Source organism: Phaethon aethereus, assembly GCF_964289735.1.
Source record: "Phaethon aethereus genome assembly, chromosome: 1".
NCBI classification, from domain to species: Eukaryota; Metazoa; Chordata; class Aves; order Phaethontiformes; family Phaethontidae; genus Phaethon; species Phaethon aethereus.
In genome coordinates this window covers 73706982-73728991 of record NC_138575.1, presented here as the reverse complement: position 1 = coordinate 73728991, position 22010 = coordinate 73706982, and the positions used below count along the sequence as shown (strand labels likewise).

Here is a 22010-nt window from a genome sequence, read left to right as displayed (position 1 = left end):
ATGCTGAGCATGTGGAGAAAAACAGGAAACATACTGTAACAATATGATACAGCATTTTTAATGTTTCTATGCAACACGTTTTTAATAAGGAGTTTTTATTTATATGGGAGTTAAATTCTTCAAAGGAATTGGTGTTTATTAAAGGAAATTTAAGAAAGATATTTCATTATTTTCACAGCATAGGTGGAATGTACGTATGTATGCTTTTTAATAACAATTCTAGGGAAATTTAAACTTCCCATAAAATTATCCTTTTTAGAAATGAGAACATGAAGACTTTTCCCTTCTCAGAAAAAAAAAGATGATCAAAAGCATGGCGAAGATCGTTTGCTACATCTCTCATAGCATATTACATTAACGAAAATCAGATTTTAACCTAGGTTAAATAAATTGAGAATCTAGGTTATCCTCTTTAATGCCAAAAGCAACTCCTAGGAAGAAAATGTTCCCTGTTTTCAATCCCATCAGCATCCTGGCAGCATGGCGACTCATGCCATACAAAAAAAAACAAACCAGGAAAGCCACTGGGGCATACTGATTCCTCAATACAGTGAACACACATCTTCTATTAAAACAAAACCAAAACATCTTAATATCTTACTGACTATGTGACCTCTTGGAATTTGCAAGCCAAGAGTTCAAACACATTTGCCCACAATACCCATGCCAAAAGGAATGCTATTAACAAAGATAACATATGTGTTATTCTGAATCAAATTTTGCAGAGGGTTTTTTTTGCTTGGGTTTTTTTTTTTTTTAGTTACGGGACTGTAAGAAACATAATCTCCAACAGTCCTTTGGTGAAGCTTCCAAGAGCACGAAAACAGTAGCACACCTTTCTGACTGATGGAAAACAACCCAGATTCCTACTGTGGAACAGGTAACACAGTGTTGCCCCACATGTGCTCCTCCTAAGCTTGATTCAAAGCTCACTATCCAGGAATTTGACGATATTAATGTATTAGAGCACTTACTGCCCTCTGACATTAGTTATGTTGGATCAAAGGAGAGTCATCCTATATCCGATTAACAGGTTTTGTCTGCATGCAGTAGTCACCCACATAAGCTATGATCATCACCAGAATTAAGTGAAGTACAATTTGTTGGGAAAGTTGTAATGAAAACAGACAAATATGAAGAAAAGCATTTCCTAAAAGACAATTTGGGAGATGAAGGTTGACCACTGTTGTTATGGGACTCACTTTCTTTAAAAAAAAGAAAAGAAAAATGGAACCAACTATATATGCAACATATATAAGGGTAATTGTTCTTTCTTTTTCTCAGGAGATCTGAAATAAATGAAGGAGCTTCAGGTCGACATCTGGATTTTATCCCTTTTCCCATTTCTTTCCATACTGCAGAAGGCAGCAGCAGCAGGAAACCCTGTTTGTTTGTTTTTTTTTCTTCAAACTGTAAGTACAGTAAATTTAAGGGAAGATGAAAAGGCTTTAAAAGGGATTACTCTGTGATTTCAGGTTACTGCACAGGCTCCCCAAGAAGTCTGTTGGGGTGTCTGGTTCAGTGATTTAACCCTGCTTGCTTCCACTCAAAAAGACAGGATGTGGAATTTAGTCTAACCAGCACATTCAAAATATATTCCCACTTGGGGAAACAGAGGAATAGTGTGGGAACAGCCCTGTTCCTTGCAGTCAGCAGGGGTAAATAGGTTATAATGAGAAAAGGTTCAATTAAGGGCTCCCTTACACCTGGCAGGAGAGGACCAGTGCCTGGCTCTATTCCCAGGTCTTTGTAAATCAATCTGTGGCTGTCCTCCTTCCTCATGCCACCATCAGCTGAGCCTTGCGTAATTAGTGCAGTTGTACTGACAAACCTTCTGAAAGCTGAAAGTGTTCTCTTAAAACATAAAGTATGAGTCAGGATCAACGTGTAGGGCATAGATATGGTTAGTCTGTGATAAACTGAAAGTCAATGTTACAGTCCTGCTCAGTACGTAAAGGTTCTGTGTGTGTGAACAGAGACATGGCCCGCAGGGAAGCTAAAATAATTCCTCTGCTCTGTTTAGATCATCTCAACAAGGATGTTGTGTCCAGTTTTGGAGACCACATGTCAGTAAAAGTGTGAGCCACCTGAAGTGACTGCAGAGAAGAGCAATGAGAACCTGCTGATGTCTTGAAAAGACATAGAAGGAAGGATGAAAAGGTAGTTTGCACTAAAGAAGACAGAAAAGAAGATGACTGCCAACAGAAAAAAAAGAGGAAAGGAAAATTTGTCTGCCATATCCACTATAAGGACAGTTCCAGACTGGAACAGTTAAGCCTGTAGAAACCCCATCATCAGAGATCTTTAAGGACACATCAGAAGCTTCAGTGACAAAGGGACTTTCACTAAACCAGCAAAAGGATGGACTAGTGTAACTCTAGCCATCCCCTTCACCTCTATTATCTGTGATTTTCACTCATCACCAGCACTAGCATGCTGCAGGATTGTTTAACATAAGACATGCAACCAGCAGATACCACTTTGGACATGCATTTATTTACCTGTTCATAAAACTCATTGACAATGCCTTCTGTCCACTGCAGATGCAAATCTTTGCATTTTGCAGGCCCATTTATATCGGCCAGTTTGATGCACATTTGGCAAACCAGCAAGCGGTCGTTCTCATTAGTCCAGTCAATTCCAACATCATCATTCACCTAGTAGACAGAAAAAGGAAAACCATGGCAGTAATCCTGGGTAAAAGGATGCATCCACAGAAGAAGTTCTGTCCTGGGATATCTTACAGTATATTTAGCTATTTACAAAATCACAAGTGTAAGCAGGTGAGCTAACCCAAGATTGGAATTTACAATCAGCTGTAGAACAATATGTTCTACATAAAAAGAAAAATAAATGAAAACCAAGAAACATTGAGATAAATTATGAGAAACTAATATTTAGCAAATGCTGGGCCTGTTTGAAAGCATTTGGTAGGAAAACAAACAAATGCAATCTTTCCATGACATTTCCAAGAAGTTACTACTTAATTGGTATACAAAGATAAATTACCATGAAGTGCCATGCTGATTTAATTGCAGCGTGAAGATACATGTAACAAGCTTATTTCCCTATTTGATCTAAGTATATCTGAAAGTATTCGCTTTCTTTTTCCTTTTCTCTCTTTTTCCCTTGCTTTCCACAATAAAAAGGGATATATACTATCAACTGCTCTAAGATAAAAGCATCACCTTAAAAAGTTACAGAAAGGCTAAGGTTAGAAGACACCTTTGGAGATCATCTAGACCAACCCCCCTGCACAAGGCAGGGCCAGCTAGAGCAGGCTGCTCAGAATCATGTCCAGTTCGGTGTTGCGTATCTCCAAGGAGGGAAACTCCACAACCTCTCCAGGCAACCTCTTCCAATGTATATCCCCATCACAGTAAACACATCCTTTCTTATTTTTAAATGAAGACTCCTCTATTTCAGCTTGTGCCCACTGTCTTTTGTCCTGTCACCAGATACCACTCAGAAGAGTCTGGCTGCATCTGCTTTACTCTCCCTATCAGGTATTTATACACATGGCTATATCCCATCAGGTACCATGGACTCGTGTGTGTCCAGTTTGTTTAATTGCTCCATAACCTGATGCCATTCACTGAGGATGTCTTCACCACTTCAGACTTTCTCTCACATCTCAGGGGCCTGGGATTCCTGAAGCCAGGTCTTATCCAGAAAGAGTGAGGCTGTGAAAGCACTGAGGACTTTGGCCTTTTATATCTCCAAATGGTCAGCAATACTGACCATTAGTCCCATTTTCCCATTTTCCCATTTCAGCCTTTTCTCCTAGAGTATCTCCTAGTGGGGGGGGGGGGCTGCCTTCTACTGTCCACTTAGTTTTTGAAATTCAAATCCCTCCTTGAAACACAGCTTTAATTGTCAAGCTTGCAATAGTTGAAAATGGATAGAAAGTTGTTATGCTATGACTAGAAACTTCCATGTCCTCTGTCAGCAGGTCCCTTGCCCCATACAGCAGTGGGCCCACACGGTGAGCGCTTTGCTTCTGGCATACATGATCCAACACAACTAATGGCAGAGAGCAGTAAGTGCTCCAATGCACTGATGTCATCAAAGTGTCGGACAGTGAGCTTCTTTCATTATTTCTTATTGGTACTTTCCAGAATGCAAGTGTTCTGGTGGGAGGATGCTTATATTACATGAGTTTACACTGACTTCTGCACAAAAGGGTCTCTCTGACTGTAGCCTCAATGTACTGAACTACGGTTCAGCAACCTGATCAATAATGTGATCATTAAGAGCTAATTTTATCAGTTACAGCACCTCCACTTATATACAACCATGTCAGGTCTGCTCTCTGAGACCACTCTGGTACAAAAATGTTTTTGCCAACCAAACATAAATAATCTCTTTTTAAGGCAGTGATTACTCTGGGAAAGCCAGGCTCAGAAACAAGCACTGGTTAACATGTCTTCATATATCACCTTCTCCTCCACTTTTTATTCCATGACCATTTGACTATTCAAGCAATAAGGAGAGACAAGGAGGTTAACAGATTTCCTTACAAATCTGTAGCAAGCTAGCAGGACGTGATACATCAGACCATTCTCCTATTTATCTGCAGTGTCTCAAGTATCACCTTGCTTGGTTACAACAGTGGTTATACCTGCAGTTGCCCAGCTCGATGGATTTAAGACAAATTTAGTTTTCGATATCCACTATTTATGCCTAGTACTTTGGTTAAGCTTGTCCTCTTCCACAGTTAAGACAGTTAATCTCTGTGGCAAAGGCACAGGAATCACTGGTTTAGCCTGTCTTTTTTCATTCCTTACTTATGTTCACTGAAGTGAAGGTTTTGGTCCAAACTGTCAAATTCGAAGGATGTATTCAGATGGTCTAAGCTACCCGTGCTTTATTGTCATTGTAGCCCTGACAGATGAGAATCTGCCAATACTGTTCAATACTTTATGAGGAAATCAGGCCAGCGAAAATGATCCCAGAGTTTAAAATTCAGACCTAAAGAAATCCCCCTGATATCAACGGAGATTTTGGGACATGACTATCAGGGGTGCAGAAAGAGTTCAGACTTTTACGGATCTACAAATCAGTTCTCTGTCTACTCTGGACCATAATTTAAGGCCTTTCTTTACAGCTTCTCTTAAGGCCTAACAGAGAGAGACATGTTGCAGGGAAATGGAAAACAAAACCAGTCATACACCTGCAGGCTTCACAATTTCAGGATACAGGTTCATCCTAAGCAATACCACAAGAAAACATTTTATCATGTTTATCAAAACATCTTAAACAGCTAAGAGGTCCTAGTCATGGATGAGAAACACACCGAACTTGGTGTGTTTTTCGCAAGGAACAAGAAGGTGGTACCATCTCCAAGGCAGGTATAATCTAGATAATACGCCAACAGCTTCGATGGATGATGGAGTTTATTAAAGTAACTTGATAGGTGGTGATTTCCAATGTGTTAGGTTGAAACTGTACAATAATTTTTAAGAACGGTTTCCCAGAGTTGCGATTTTGTACTCATAGAAGGGAGCATGCAGGAAAGATCTTTAGTGACCTTTCTCTGGGGTTTACCGATTTGAAATGAAGTAGGAAAGAAAGATCATGCTTTCATTGCATTTGAAATTAGAATTTAAAAATTGTTATGATTTCTGTGCTTTGGTAATGTAACAGTACGATTAAACCAATAAAAATTCATATTAAGCATTTATCCATTATGGAAAATTGGTACGACCCTTGATTTTTTTCCCCCCAAGCACTTTGCTAATAAGTCTAAAGGGCCAGGGAACAAGAAAACAATGTTGAAAAGTGGGATGTAAGTGGGATTTACATTGAAATAGTCCATAATATCCTTAGCCTTAAACCACTTTCTGAAAAAACTAAACATATATAACAAAAGAAGCTGTGCCACTAAACCTAAATAAGTAAAAAATAACAGAAGTGCCAGATCACTATTTAGTAGAATGTTTTACAGCAGCCAAAAGGACGTTCAGAAAAGCGAGCAACACAACAGCCTTTCTAGCCTTTTCACTGCGATGCTACCAAGCCCCACAATCTTTTCTAACCATCCACCAGAAACCCGAACCAATCTTCTTACCTTGGTGTTAAATTTGGCAACAAAATCAAAGTGTTTCTTCAGGTCAGTAGCCAAAATTGCCTCAATGACGAGGAAGCGGAAATGTTTGAACTCCACGTGGTCGAGGTTGACCAGGAAGTTATACTCTGGCCTCGACATGAAAAGGTTCCAGGCAGCAGCAGCGTGGTGGTTCTCCAGGACAGAGCGGTCGTTGTACAGCACTGCCTGTGAAAGAAATGTGGGCAGCTGAAAGCTGAGAAACCCCTTGGAAAATGGGACATTGCAATGCAGAAATGAGAATGACATGGGGATGATGCATGAGGGAGGTTCGGGTTTGGTTGATTTGTTTATTGTTTTTTTTTTTTTAAAATAACTTCTCGAGGTCTGAAGATGTGATTTTGGCAGGCCTAATAGCAGACACCTGAACTGTTGTGATGGTGAAGATTTATTGGAAAACTGATTTGAAAAAACTGGGTCTTTCATGCTCAAGGGTCTTCAGTTCCTGACTGAAATGCATCATATGACATTAGATTATTCTGTTTCAGGCCACAAATTAATGACTAATACAATATAGGTTTGTGCTTCCCTGTTTCTCAAACCTAACCTCATTTAAGAGGGATTATTGTCTTTGGTGTTCGTACCTGGCAATTCTGTCCATGTTGGACTGATTCCAAACACAGAAACAAGTGAAATTCCAGTTTGCAACCTGACACACACAGCCTGACAGATTTCTCAATGCTAAAATCCAAAATTGGTTAAATCTTTACCAAAACAGGATGCATAACTCTCATAGTGATGGCAATTCTATTCAGCAACTAAAGAGCTATCTATAAAATGGACCTTAGGGAACAATAACCATGCAGGAAATCTCTCCACAAGCATTCAGTCTTTTGACAATTTGGTTTATGGGAAGAAAAGCTTCTATGTAAAATAGATGCAAGTTTTGTAACTTTTTACACAAATATATACATATATGTTCCAGTGGCTTTCCATTTCAATTGCATTTTAGAGATAAATTCACTTGCATTCAATTGCGTCTAGAGATGAAAAAATTCAATCCTATCCTAAATTTTGGAATATATTCTTTACTCCAGAGCACAGGTTGCTGAAGCAATGCAGCTTTACTGCCCATCTTGCCTAACTGCACAGTAAACATTTGAGGTAGATATATTCTGTTACTTAGGCCCAACTCCTGAGGGCAGATTTTTAATACAGCAGCACTTTATCATTGCTGGAAGCTGATTCTGCTTGTTGTGAAAAAGAAGAAAAAAAGCAGATGCCAACTACAAATTCTGCAAATTTCAGATGATATCAGATAAAAAAACAAAAAAAACAAACAAAAAAAAAACCCAAACCACAAACCAAAATCCCCCAAAATAACAAGAAGAATTTGAATTTTTCCCATTAATTTATTTTCAAACTAGGGACAATACATTAAGGCTAATCATCTAACTTCCCTTGTTGATTTTTACAACCACAAAGCTATAGCACTCGTTTCTTAAAAACAGATTTAAGGATAGCATACATCTTCTATCAATCTATTTACTTGGCCAGAGTATCAAAGTTCCTGATCACAGAAAGATGTTGCGAGGATGAGAAATATTACTATCAGTTTAGAGACAGAAACTGATACAGAGCAAGTTCAGGTGACTTGTTCTTGGTGAGAGAGGAAGTCTGGATCCAAGTTGGGGAGTAAATCTAGAATTTCTGCATCCCTACCTGACTTCTCACCATTAAGCTATCTTTTTCTCTTTCCTTGTCCATAGAGACATTTTTCAGCACAGTATGCTGAAGCCAGGCAGGTCAGCTATGTAAAGAAAGATGATCGCATAATTAAGCCAATAAACAGTGACTCAGAATTGCTGAATTCAACTCCCAGCATTGGCAACAACTTCTGTGTAACCTTAGTAAGTCTCAATTCCTCATTTATAAAGCTGAGATTCTTTTCCACACCACCCCCCCAGCCCGATAGATGCATAATTGAAAATACATTAATAAAAGACTGCAGCTGCTCATATTCTATAGGAAGAGCAGAAAATATGTTACAATCATGCACAAACTATCTTGCATGGTGCACTGTCAACTATACAGGTGTTTTTTATTCTATTTTAATCTTTCTTGTGCCTTACTGGGTAGAATAATTCTTCCCTTATTTTACAGTTACAGAACCTCTATGAGTCAACAGAGCATTAGCTTCTCCTTCACTGAGCCATTTTATCAGTATCTTTCTTAACAGCTCTACTAACTGAGTGTGGTGAGGGTGTGTAAGAAGACTCTTACCGATAATCCCCAAGCGAAGTGACTATTTCTGTCACTTTGATAAGCTGTTTCAAAATATTTGGTAGACTTTTGCTTAATGAAAGCCACAGACACCACTGGCAAGGAGAAGCTGTTACCAAAGACCTTCCAAACATAATAGCAATGCTGCTTGCTATTTATTTACCTGAGGAGCACTTGTTGCTACCAAAAAGGCATTGGTCCTTCCCGGATGATCATAATCATGCATGGCTGCAGCTACATAAAGAGCCATCAATTCAAGGGCAGGGATGTTGCCAGCTAGGCATCCATAGCTGTCATCTGTGGGTGTGTATGTCTTCGAAAACACATAACCCATATGGCCATGAGTGATTCCACTGTCAGAATCTGAGCAGAACGAAATAAATTAAAAAAACCCAACAAACTTACCACTTCTTCAGTGACTTACTGAGACAGACAGAAGCAACAAAGCAGGAAGAGATGGAGTAAATTTACAATAGATTACAGAAGAGTAAACACATCCTGACCTCAATGCTTTCTGATACTATGCACATGATCCAAAGCAATAAGACACATGACTGGAAAGGAAGAAATTCTGATCCCACCTGGGGATCTTCCTGCCATCCAGCAGAGCCTGTTCTCAAACTATGTAGGTTACTAGCAATAAGCCATGGATTCATGGCCATGCTGGAACTTCGTGGGTAACTCGATCTTCCCACTCCTTCCTCAAATTGCTTCACCACATAGATTAATCTATGAGACACTTACAGTCCTTAAAGCAATGGACTAGCATTTCTTGGTTCATTTACAGTGCATGTTTTCCAATCCAAAGGTCTAGACTTTGGATCTTTGCTGATAATCCTCTTAACAACCTTTTTTTGAAGCAGCTTGAACATGCCTGTCAGAGGCAGATACTAAAGTGAGATGCTTTGCTCATTTTGCATCCCAGAGTCCTGAGGGAATTGGCTGATGTAGTTGCCAAGCGACTCCCCATGATATTTCAGGTAAAGTCCCTGGAGACTGGAGAAAGGGAAACATTGCACCTATTTTAAAAAAAGACAGTAAAGAGGACCCTAGGAACTACCAACCTGTCAGCCTCACCTCTGTGCCTGGGAAGATCATGGAACAGATCCTCCTAGAAGCTGTGCTAGGGCACATGAAGGACAGGGAGGTGATTTGAGACAGCCAGCTTCAGAGTGGCTTGAGACAGGCTTCACCAAGGGCAAGCCCTGCCTGACCAACCTGGTGGCCTTCTATGATGGAGTGACCACAACAGTGGACAAGGGAAGGGCTACCAATGCTGTCTATCTGGACTTCTGTAAGGCCTTTGACACAGTCCCCCACAACATCCTTCTCTCTAAACTGGAGAGATGAATTTGATGGGTAGACTGTTTGGTGGATGAGGAATTATGGTCACATCCAGAGGGTAGTGGACAACAGATCAATGTCCTGATGGAGATCGGACATGAGTGCTGTCCCTCAGAGGTCTGTACTGGAATTAGTACTCTTTAACACCTTCATCAATGACAAGGACAGTTGGATTGAGAGCACCATCAGCAAGTTTGCAGACGACACCAAGCTGAGTGGTGCAGTTGACAGGCCTGAGGGATGGGATGCCATCCAGAGGGACCTGGACAAGCTCAAAGAATGGCCCCGTGTGAATCTCATGAAGTTCAGCAAGGCCAAGTGCAGGCTCCTGCACATGGGTCAGGGCAACCCCCGGTATCAATACAGGCTGGGGGATGAAGGGATAGAGAGCAGCCCTGCTGAAAAAGACTTGGGGGTCGTGGTGGATGAAAAACTGGACACGAGCTGGTGATGTGTGCTTGCAGCCCAGAAGGCCAACTGTATCCTGGGCTGAATCAAAAAAAACGTGGCCAGCAGGTCAAGGGAGGTGATTCTGTCCCTCTACTCTGCTCTGCTGAAACTCCATCTGGAGTACTGCATCCAGCTGAGGAGCCCTCAGCACAGGAAAGACATGGTCCTGTTGGAGCGCGTCCAGAGGAGGGCCACAAAAATGATCAGAGGGATGGAGCACCTCTCCTATGAGGACAGGCTGAGAGAGTTGGGGTTGTTCAGCCTGGAGAAGAGAAGGCTCTAGGGAGACATTACTGCAGCCTTCTAGTACTTAAAGGGGGCTTATAAGAAAGATGGGGACTGACTTTTTAGCAGAGCCTGCTGCAAGAGGACAAGGGGTAATGGTTTTAAACTAAAAGAGGGCAGATTTAGACTAGATATAAGGAAGAAATTTTTCACAGTGAGGGTGGTGAAACACTGGCACAGGTTGCCCAGAGAGGTGGTAGATGCCCCGTCCCTGGAAACATTCCAGGTCAGGTTCGACGGGGCTCTGAGCAACCTGATCTAGTGGAAGATGTCCCTGCTTATTGCAGAGGGGCTGGACTAGATGGCCTTTAAAGGTCCCTTCCAACCCAAAGATTCTATGATTTTAAGATTCTATGAATAAAAATGTTTCCCACCCCACCAAAACATCCTGAAGAGTTTCAGAAATGATATGTTTGTGCCACACAAACACCATCAAAATAAAATAGAAGTTGAAGTGTTTTCTGCAGAACAAACTCTTGCTTTTTCAGTAACTTCCTCAGAACTCCCACAAAATACAGACAGGTCTTCTAGTTGCTACAGCTAAACCTGGAGAAGTTAATATAAAGATGCAATAAGAACAACTTCCTGTAAGGAGCAATTGTAAAACAGCAGACGAGTGGTCTTGCAAACTAGTTGCAAAATGGTAACAAGTCTCTTTCTTTGGAGACAGTGAGGAAAGGCAAAGGAACACCTCATGACAGCCAAGCAGTGGCAAGCACACGGCACTACCTGCATGCCCCAGCAGTTCTGTAATAGCAAAACAATGCACGGTTTGAGAGTTTAAAAGTTTACACTGCTTCTGGAGCAGCACTGAAAAGCACTACGAATAAGAGTTTTCTGAGGAAAAAAGATATTGTAAAAATCAAAAGGTAACAAACATCTGTTGTTATGGGTGAACACAAAGGCTTGCATTCACACATCGTTAAATGTAAAGTATTGGCTTTTGGAGGACCAATTCCATTCTCTTCTAAGTTACACAAAGATACCTTTACACCTTCAACATCCAATGTGCTACTGAACTTAAAAGTCTATATAATAACAAGTACTGCAAGCAATCCTCAATTGTTGGCTTTCTTACAGCAAATTTCATGACAAAAACTTTAAAAATACAACACATATACTCGCACATTTAAATATACCTGAATCGCTTGCAGACCCGTGATCATTAATCACAGTTGGGAGTCCTGGGATGGGCTGAGTAGTAAGGTACCAAACAGCATGTAGAACATCAGTTGCATGGATTCGGTTGTGATCTGTGATACAAAGCAAATGACCCTGCCATTAAACATGACGGATATTTCCGACAGAGGGAAATCAGCACCATCTAGTGGGTATCGCATGGCAGTCAATCGAGCAGAGACAAATCAAACATTATCACAAGCATGAAAAACAGATGTATTCTGTAAATGCTCAGTTTTTCTTTTACTAAAGTTGAAGCACATTCAATGGTATGTCTCACACCAGTCAAGAAACAGCAGAACAGCAGAGAAACAGCACGATCTGCAATGTAGGAAACTTTGCAAAGGAAGTGTTAAACAAGGAGCCTGATCTGTGCCACCAGTTCCAATCCTTTACTCCAGTGGTTGCCTTTAGCTAGTTAAATGATACCGGGTAAATATGCTATTAACATCTGATTCAAATTAAATCAGTGGGAAAATCCCATCTACTTCATCACCTAGCTTATAAATACAAGGCAAGTAACACTTAGCCGACTCTACTTGAGCAAATTTAGGTGCTGTGCTAGCAGCTGCACTGCAAAAAAAAATCAAACTCGGGATATGTGTACACTGCACGGTTAAACCAGGTACCTTCTGCAGTTTGCTGCCTGGAGATAAGAGTTTAGGCCCTGGATCCTGTAATTTGGCTTACTGCAAGCTCTCTTTGTAGAAATGAGAGACAGAAGTCACCCCAAAGCTTGTACCACCAAATCCTTCAAGACCAGATACACTATCCCACAACCAACACAACTGGCTGAAAAAGAATCACATGCTAGTTCAGCACAAAGCATCATCTAAACATACATATCAAAAAGCAACCATGATGCTGAAAGAGGGGTAATGCTTTTGCTGCACCAGGACCAAAGCTTACATCTAGGGTTAAACCACCGAAGGACAAGCATTTTAGCTTGTGATTCAGGCTAATTTTGGGCAAAGCAAAGTTATCTTCTACAGTGTTAAACACAAAGAAATCTGATAGTCTGAATGATAACCTGTGGCTACATTACTGCTGCTGCAGTTCTGCAAAGATGCATTTCGGAGGACAAAGCACAAAAATATGGGCCTCCACTGCTGAGTCACCCCCATCTGTAAAACTCACAGTAGCTGGCTACGTCTCCAGGTAATGTCATCTTAGTTGGTGACACACCTTGGTAATGCCAATCAATCATGCGTCTCTCATTGGCAAACCAAATGCTGGAACAGGCTTAATGGGAATAGGTGAAGAGCTAGGTTATATTAAGATAATGGTCAAGAATCAGAATAGCACTGGAGATAATATGTATCCTTTAGGAAAAATTACCAACACACAAGTCCAGAAGCCCACTCTAAGAAGTAATAAGTAAAGTTGACTGGATTCATTAGAGGTGAAAAAACCTCTGTACTCTGGGGGAGTAGAAGGAACTGGCAGCAAGCTGTATAAGCAACCTGTTTTTTATATCTGCTGCATCCTAAAGATAGGCAGTGTGCAGCTGACGGAGGGCTTCTCAAGCACTGAAGCTGAACTTCACCCTAAGGCTGCTCCTTCTGTGGGAGAAGAGGAAGGAAGCAGACCTGGGATGGAGAAAGCACCCTGGAGAGCCATATTTGCCCTCTTGCCACTGCTAGGGGATGGATAATGCCAGCTCCTGCTGGGGACAGCCACCTGCGCCCTCCAGAGCAGCACTGCTGAGCCCTTCTAAACCCTACCATCAGTGGGGCAGCAGCCGCCAGCCTGCATTTTCCTGGCTCTGGCAGAGGAGGGCTCACCATCTTGCTGACCCCACCCTCGAGGCAACTGCCTACTTTGTCTACACCTAAAATCAGCAATATCCTGCCTTCCAAGGACATATGGACATAACAGGGAAAGGTTTATTATATTCACAATTTGCAATCGCTTTGCTTACTCGCTAAACATGAGCATGTCATGCCACTTGGCCCTTTTATTTACCCCTTGCTTTCCTGTCTTGCTCTCCTTTGTCTTCCTTGTGACCTTCCCTTTAAATAAATACTTGTTAGTGACAGCTAGCTGAAATTTTTAACAGCAGAACAGCAAGCAATACAGAAATGGTTATTTTGGAAAGAAGAAAGTAAAATAAGGAAGCAGCCTCCTCTCCCCTACTTTCCTTGAAGTACTAAGAACATCCCTCCTGAGACACTAATCTCCTCACACAAAACCTAGAGGATGGCCCTGCACAGGGGTCTAACGTTTTTCTCAGGTGTAAAGGCTGGATTAACCTCTTGTGAAACTTGTACTGATTTAATCCAACTGAGACAGTCACCATTAGTTTTGTGTGAATAACCCATTTTTTGGTTCAGCAACTAGAAGACAGAAGTGGTTAAGCCCAAACAAGTTGTTTCGGCTTTCATCTGTTCACAGAAATGAAAAACTGGAAGGTAAATTAATTTTTTATTAGACAAAATATTCTGCTTTACCAAAATGAAACACACTTAAGAAAAAACAAAGAAATGAAGGGCTAAACTCAAAAATTCCTAACATTCTATGAATAGTTAAATGTTTTAAACAAAGAGGAATGGTTTCAGTAGGACAGCCAGACTGCGGGACATCCACCTAGAACCCCCTCAGGCTATAATCTGCTGCTTCAAATCCCTGATCATGTTCAAACACAAAGAAAGATCTGAAATTTGGTCTCTCACTTTTGCAGAAGAAAGTCCAAACCACCTGGCTGGGAGGCATTTTCAGGTAGCTTTCCTTCAATGCCTCCCACTGTAGCTGTTCCAATAGGCATTTAATATTTTGAGAAAAAGACTATATGACTTACTAAAATCAACGTTTCAGACATTTTTCTGGGAGGTGAGAGAAAATAGCATGTCCTAGATTCCTCAACACTATGGTTATCTGCCAGCTAAAAGGGGGTAATAACTCCCTCTGTCCTCCTGGAAAAAAAAAGAGTCTTTTGCAGTTGAAGCGGTTTGGTAACTTTGATTTGAATTAGTAAATACTTTGGGGATGACTGACAGCAGGTTTTTCAGTGAATAAATGATTCAAACTGAAAAATATCAGTCAAGCTGTAGTGGCAGAAGAACAGGATGCACTCATCTACTTGGTACATTTTTTCTACTTTACAAAGCTCATCTCCTTCAGTAGCATAGCACTTGCTACTGTGTAAAAATCCAAATTGCTGAGGGCAGGAAAATGTTTCAATAAACTCCAACTGGGGCACTGGGGTACACCTTGCATCATCAGGAAACAGTTCTTTGTACCTATAGTAGCTTTATATGGTTTCAGCCTTACACAAAATTTGCCATGAATTATTATGAAACAACATGAAACATTAAGTGCAATGAAAAAAAACAGATGAGAGGCTGTGGTTCAACACCAGCCTCTGATTAGAGAGCAATCCATTTGGTCATGATGTAGCAGAAGAAAAAAAGCAGCTGTTACAATGACGGAAGAAAGGCTTCAGTAACAAAGTGTGTGGAAAATACCCAAAACTTTAAGGAATCATCATTATCTTCTGGGAATTTTTACTTACAAGGTATCTCTCGGTATCCACATTCCAAGGCATGGAAGTAGTTCATGAATTCCCTCACTGGTATTTTAAAGGTTTCAAACAGCCCCATGTCTTCAAAAAGCCTGTATGATACCTGAAAAAACAAAGCAACCATGCTGCTAAATAGACCAGAAGAACTCTAAAAGTTAGATATAAAAAACACTCTGTCAAATTACCCACGAAAACACGCTTTCCTGGTAGTATTTTCTCAAGTACATCTGATCTAGCTTTTATCTGCTTTTCCTCTCACCCATTTTGGAAGTGAAATGGCAAAAGTGACTTCTCCAACAGGACTTCAGAGGCAGCAAGCGGCTTAGCAAGCAGAGCTGCTCCAAGTCTTTCTGCACAGAAAGATGACTGTAGACATCCAGGAAAGGACATATTGGGAGGGAGAATGCGATGGACGAGTGAGGGAATGTTCAGGAGAGATGAGTGCTCAGAAATGTAGACAGCAGCTGCTGCAAAATGGACACTTTTGAAGACAAGTTTGAACTTGACATACAGAACAATGAGACACAGTAAAATTACTGGCTAACCTTTTCACTTCTTTCACAAATTGGACCCTAAAGCCTTTCAGCTTCTTTACTTATTTACTGCTGTTAGCTAAATTCTGTCCTTTTGATGCCATCTGTCTGGTAATGATCTGCCTAGAGCTAAGCAATCTGAATCACATTTGGAATGATGAATGCTATGCCGGTAAGAAATTCTTACAAATTATGTTTCTTGTTTTACACCTGAATGTAAATCAGCTATCCACTCCCGTGTGTATACAAATTGAGACCTGTGAGCCGCACCTAAAGTTTAATGAACATAAACTTTAAATGTCGTGCCAGTGTGGATTTTTACAGTAAGAATAATAAAAAAGGGTATGAATTTGCAGCGTCAATGACTCCTCCCCTGTGCCGGCCTCCCCTCCTAGTCATTGCCTACGAGGGAATGCAAACTAACTCTGGCAAAGCATTGCAACAGGCAGTGATGATGCAGAGATGGGTTGAGTGTGGTGTCTGGCACCATCCAGGATGCCCCTCTAATGACACGCATCTGACAGTTGGGGTTCTGCTGGTGGCCCCAGCTCTTACTTCTGTTCCTACCATAATGGTGTAAGTGCCATGAGCAATGCAGTCAGAAAAATCACTGCTGGTGGTAATTTCTCTTTGTGGCCATGGCTGTTGGCCATAAAGTGAAAAGTTCTTTATAGCAAAGGAGCTAAGGAACTACTGAATTACAGTGCTCTGGAAGACATGAGCTTAGAATAAATGGTAGGGCCTGTAGACAGCAAAACTCTACTCTCTGAAAACCCCATGGGATCCTCCAGTACTGAGGCAGAGCGAAGAGACTGACTTTATGCATAGTTTGGATTAGAAACTGCACAGAATTCTGCTTATCTATCTAGAATCACAGCTGAAGTAAATCAGTTGGGATCCAAACTTTCGCCTACAGAGAGATGAGGTATTTTACACTCCAGCCTTAGGTCACTGACTGGTAAGCTTCATATTTACAGCAAAATATCTCTGTATTAAAAGAGGAAGCATAAAGAAATATTATTCTGCAGGACCAAACCTTACTGGTCTACAGCACCAATACTGGACAGGTATCATAAATAAAGCATGTCATAAAAGCATGTTTTTTCTCCCCTTGGATTTTGGGGGGTGGGAAATTCCACAGCAGTTATAAAGAAGTGAAGCTGACTGTGATGGATATGAATGATAGCTCTTCCCCATGATTTCGAGTAAAATGGCATTATTCTCTGTAGTCATTAGAAAGCATAAACAGTAATTTGGACATTTTGGTAATATTTTCTTTCTCACTTTCTTAGCAAATGGGGAGTAAGAAGGAGTAAGGGCAGGTCAGAAAGAGGAAAAAAGGGCATTGATATCTTCCAGAAAGTCAACTAACTAAATTCTTTCATTTTAAAAAAAACAGAAAAACTGTGCAGCTTTGTTTATTTGTTGTTCTGGATTAATCACTTTTAAATGCTTCTGTCTTTTAAAATCCTTCCTTCCCAAACTGCACGCTGCTTCATGAGCTCCCTGGGAGTTAGAATCCCATGGGCTGAGCACAGCAGCACCCTCGCAGCTGCAGCCACGGCGCAGTCCCTACTGCCAAGGACAAGCCCAGGGAAACTCCGACGGCTGCCAGGCACTTGGCAGCGGGTGCTCCTCACTACCTTCTCCTTCCAGCCTCCATTTTCTGCTTGTCTCTACAACGACTGCTAACGCCTGAATGAATCATTTATAACCCAGGTACTTCTGTCAGTGCTGCCTGAAGAAGGACAAGCACTTCTCCCAAATGATTCCTAATGGAAGCTGCTTTGGAAGTGGGGATCGTTGTTCACATGTAGCTCCTTTCCTGGGTGTTGCAGGCACACATAAATGGCTTTCGTTGGAGGACATGTGCAAAGTTTGGGTTAGCGGTTCCCTACTCGTTGTTTGCAGGCAACCCGCGTGCACTCCTTTTTTGTCTCTTGTATTTGCTTTCTTCAAACTTGTGTTTCTTTTACGTTATCGGCACTGGTCTCTGGCTCTGACAAACACAACTCACAAGGGCTGCTGTGAGAATCCCAGGAATATTCCGTCCCCCAAGGACTGAGCTCCCTCTCTCCTTCATGTAACGGTGGCAGTTGCTCTCTGCAGAAGCCATGCCTGATGATGACATGACCAAACAGTCCTCTTGGTACCACCCAGGGATCAATTCACATGCACTGCAGTGATGCCACCCTGCCTCGACGCTGCTTGTGTACTGGGAGCGTAGGAGCACCACCAGCACTTCTCGTCTCTGTGGGCCCAGTAATAAAGGTTAGAGAGAAATCTTGACTTTAGCCTATTCTAATTTTATTTGGTTTCCCAGGCAAATGAGTTTCTCTTCCACAGGTTTTAGTTTTATAGGAGCTGTAAGAAGAGTGTTAAGTGTGACTGAAGACATTATCTAACTTTATGGCCTGTTGTGAAGCATCAACTCAGCTGGAGAGCTCTGCTGTTCCTTTCTGAAATGAAAGTGGTATGTAAATTCCTCTCTAACCCCTATCATGCATATTTGTTAGTGCCACATTTAGAGTGCTTGCCACTGTACTTTGCACAGATGCTTCTATGGCCACTGACTCGTTTGGGGTCTTTTTATATGTCTAAATCAATTCAACATTCCAAAAAGAAGAAACAGAAATCTCAAGCAGCTTTAAAGATGCTAAGCTAGCATTTGCTTTCTAAACTGAATGCTTCCCTAGAGGCACGTGTCAACTCTGCTTTGTTCCATCTCATAAATTTAACCTAGCAAGGCAAACATAGTTAATTCAGCTTGTTAATTTACTTATTTTTAATAGATGAGTCCATTTAATGGCAAAATACAGAAAATAAATCATTAGAGCTTTTGTTTTCCTTTGCTTATAATATTCCACGATTTAAAAATTATACAAGAAAAAGACAATGCTTTTGGCTGGAGAAAAAGGTTTGTTTATTTTAGTTCTTTTATTTCTGAAAATAATTTTGTTAGGAACATCTAAGTAGGTGGGGGAGAGAAATGAAGGATTTATATTTTATGAACAAGGTTGAACTTGCTACATTTTGCTCCTAGGGAGTGTGAGTTATTACAAACAGCTGTTACAGAAAATGTTAAATTTTGATCACAAATACTTTTTATTAAAGCTTCTGTATTTTATTTCACAGGCCTCATTATGTGGCACTGCAGAATGGTAACATGCTCAGAACCTGCGCAAAAAGCAGATGCTGGGAAACAAAATGTGCAGCTTTAATGCAAACGGAGGGAGGCACAGGGGAATTGTCCTGAGAGCTGCAGAACTCCATGCAATTTTATCAAGTGCTTAAAAGCTATAGAGGTATCCATGTAAAACCAGAACAAATTTTGGCTCACCCAAACTGCTGGTTATGCCATTAAAAAAAAGTTCTGTTTTTCCTTATGTTTCATTTACCATTCCATACTATTAGAAAACAATGTGACCAATATGATCTAGAAGAGCATTTTAATCACACACTCACTGTCTAGTGCAAAAGTGCCTCGATTGTCATCACTGAATTTCTATCAATATCCACATCTAGCCATAGTTTGCCTATTTCTCTAAAATTAACCTAGAGAACTGGTAGGCTGGTTAAACATAGATGTTACTTGCCAAGCTACAGAACAATAAATGGCAGACCACAGAATAAATTTGAATTCGTACTGTAGTTTTCCTGGTTGACCACTGGATAATTGAATCTAGCTGAATAATAGTTAACCACCAAGGGACCACGTTTTGATACAGCATTCTCTGGAGCTTGTTGCACTGAGATCTGCCTGACACACTAAACTCTGTGTTTGTGGGGGATGTTAATTGTTCCACATTATACCAATTAACATAATTTCTTCTTTCCAGCACTTATCACTACATAATGCTTTGTAAAGTGATACTAGATCAGTCAGATTCTCTTGGGTTTTTTTTCCCTTCCATCCCTAAATAATAATATTTACTTGCCTTTCCTGTTTAATCAACGTCAATACTTCCATAAGAAAAAATGGCTAATTTGTCAGTGTTCCAGGAAAAGAGGCAGAACAGAGAAGAAAGTTCAGCCAAGAAAGTGATAATGGAAGTGATATTGGAAGTGATATTAATTGTGCTGGGTAAAGACGGGCTGTGACAGTACCTGCATTCAATTTACAGGAGGGAATGAAAAACTGATGTTTGAAAGAACATCTAGTAAGCTCTCACATCCTTATTCATAGTAAATTAGTCTCCCTATGTAACAATTATATGAATTTACTATCAAAGCGCTGACTCTTTAAAGCCGAAGAATATAGCAAGGACTATTTTTCCCCCCCGCTTCCTGAAGCCTTGCTTTCTTGCACAGCCTGACTGAAATATCCAGTGTAAAAAAAGTACCAAAGTTCTGTATTTCCTGCATCAATGGAGTATATATTTACTGTTTAGCTCTCCCATGAGAAATCCTTTCACAAAGAACTCAGTAAGGGGTGCAGCACCTCTAGCAGACAGAAGAGAATATTCAGAAAGGTTTATGTAAACTCATTGGCAGAGAGCAGCAGGCAAAACAGGTGTGTGTTTTTTTCTTTCACATTTTTGAATTTAAAAATGTAGAAATTTGAAAGTAAGAAATGTAATGAGACGGAGGTCATATTGTGACCCCTGACACATAATTCAAAGCTGACAATTCATTGGATGACCACTTTGTAAGGACAATGGGTCTTATCACTATTTTGTCTAAATCTGTCAATAATCTAGCCAGTCATTGCATACAAGATAACCTTCTCACCTGACTGAGAATCCGACCACATTTCTTTCCAATTTTTTCCACCAAATCAAAGATTGGGAAGTTCCAACTATTTAGTTGCTCCATCAGGGGATCCAAGTTGTCCATAACCAGAGGCTCAGGAGCAAGTACAGGCTTGTCCTATGCCAGAAATCAGAATAAAGAGGAATTTTAGTTCTGTTAAGCATCTCATGCGAAAACTTACGCTCTTAAAAACTAAGGTCACATTAGCATCATCTGTAAGTCAACGGTACTGTACTCAGCTCAGCAGAGATGTCCCCATTTCTACCAGCCCTGCAGCAAGTCACTCTCCTTTATAATTTGTTTCACTTGAATAAATAGGAAATTCTGTATCCGAAACATCAGCCTCTGAACTTATTCATGAGACACACTCATTTGTTCATTCATGGGAATCATTCATTCATTTCCAAAAGAGTCTGTCTTCATTGTAAAATTTGTTGCAGTACGGAGGGAAAAGCACTCAGTTTCTACTTCTGCATCAGGACCCATTCATTACAATCTAACACGGCTAAAGGAGCTTGGTCCAAGAGAAGACTTGTACTTCTTATACTGAAACCAACCTGTTTTTCAAGGTCTGCAAATAAAAGATGGGTTGTGCCCCTCCTTTCACATTTCACCCTGTATAATTCCTTGAATTTCATTATTTCTAAGAAACTGTAGATGAGTAAATGGCAAAACAGATGAAGAAAAATGCCTTCTCTCAGCGTGTCCAACTCCAATTCAACTGATTACAATAAATTTTTCGAGAGCTCATGCCAACTTAGATTTATTAACTCAGTTGTACAATGTGGAAAAATTAACTAAACAAAGCTTTCCCTCTACATCTCAATCAAGCTTACAGCTGAATACAGTAGTTGTGAGAAGATCATCACTTGTTCACCATACTGCAATGTGCTTATGTTCAAGACATAAACCAACAATAATATCATGCAGCAGCCTCACACAAGTGTTAATTTATTTTAAAATAAGGACCACTGTATATATTAGCCAAGATGGCAAGGCCATTGAGAAGCTGAAGTGGCTGAACAGGAAGACTATATATCATGCTGGTAGTCTGAGAAGATAATTTCTCTTCCTTCCAATCCACTCCCTTTAAAGGCAAGGCTACCACAGAAGCCAAACATTTCAGAAATACCTAATGCCAGATCCATAAACTTATATTTATTCATCAAAAGAGATGGTTAGTGTTTCACAAGTGGCCAGTGCTTAGCAGCTCTCACACATTTCAATGGTTCCTTTCAATTATTGAAAGTCAATCCTCCTACTGCAAGGTAGGACCCTGCTGCAATTGCTGCTTAAAACCATGGTCACCAGCTTTAGACAGGCCTTAGTTTTTTTGGGGGGAGGGGAGTGCTGTTTGTTTGGGTTTTTTTTTTTCCTTTTTTTTTTCTTCCCCCCCAATGTCAGTATACACTCAGTCTACTGTGCGAGTGGAACTTAAACAAGCTACCTCAGGTGGTATCAAGGGATGCAGAATGATGGTCTCAGGTGTGTACGTCCTACAGACAGATCCCTTCCGTGTCTGCTCTTTGGAGCAATCTGTCTCATCATCATTTTGTACGATATCACTGCTGTCACTGTTGTTGGTCTCATAGTCAGAAGTGGCTTGTGCAGGATCATC

General features: G+C 40.7%; 1 protein-coding gene across 1 annotated transcript in view; it reads right to left on the bottom strand.

Moving 5' to 3' along the window:
* The window catches only part of PDE3A (phosphodiesterase 3A), a gene marked incomplete at its 5' end in the record, with an annotated part of 263037 nt that overhangs the window by 5504 nt on the left and 235523 nt on the right, over positions 1 to 22010 (bottom strand). Inside the window, 7 exons of the mRNA XM_082003203.1 lie at positions 2502 to 2657; positions 6071 to 6274; positions 8493 to 8692; positions 11548 to 11661; positions 15099 to 15210; positions 20372 to 20509; positions 21840 to 22009. Coding sequence (XP_081859329.1) covers positions 2502 to 2657; positions 6071 to 6274; positions 8493 to 8692; positions 11548 to 11661; positions 15099 to 15210; positions 20372 to 20509; positions 21840 to 22009 — 1094 coding nt within the window. The remainder of the gene's footprint in view (positions 1 to 2501; positions 2658 to 6070; positions 6275 to 8492; positions 8693 to 11547; positions 11662 to 15098; positions 15211 to 20371; positions 20510 to 21839; position 22010) is intronic.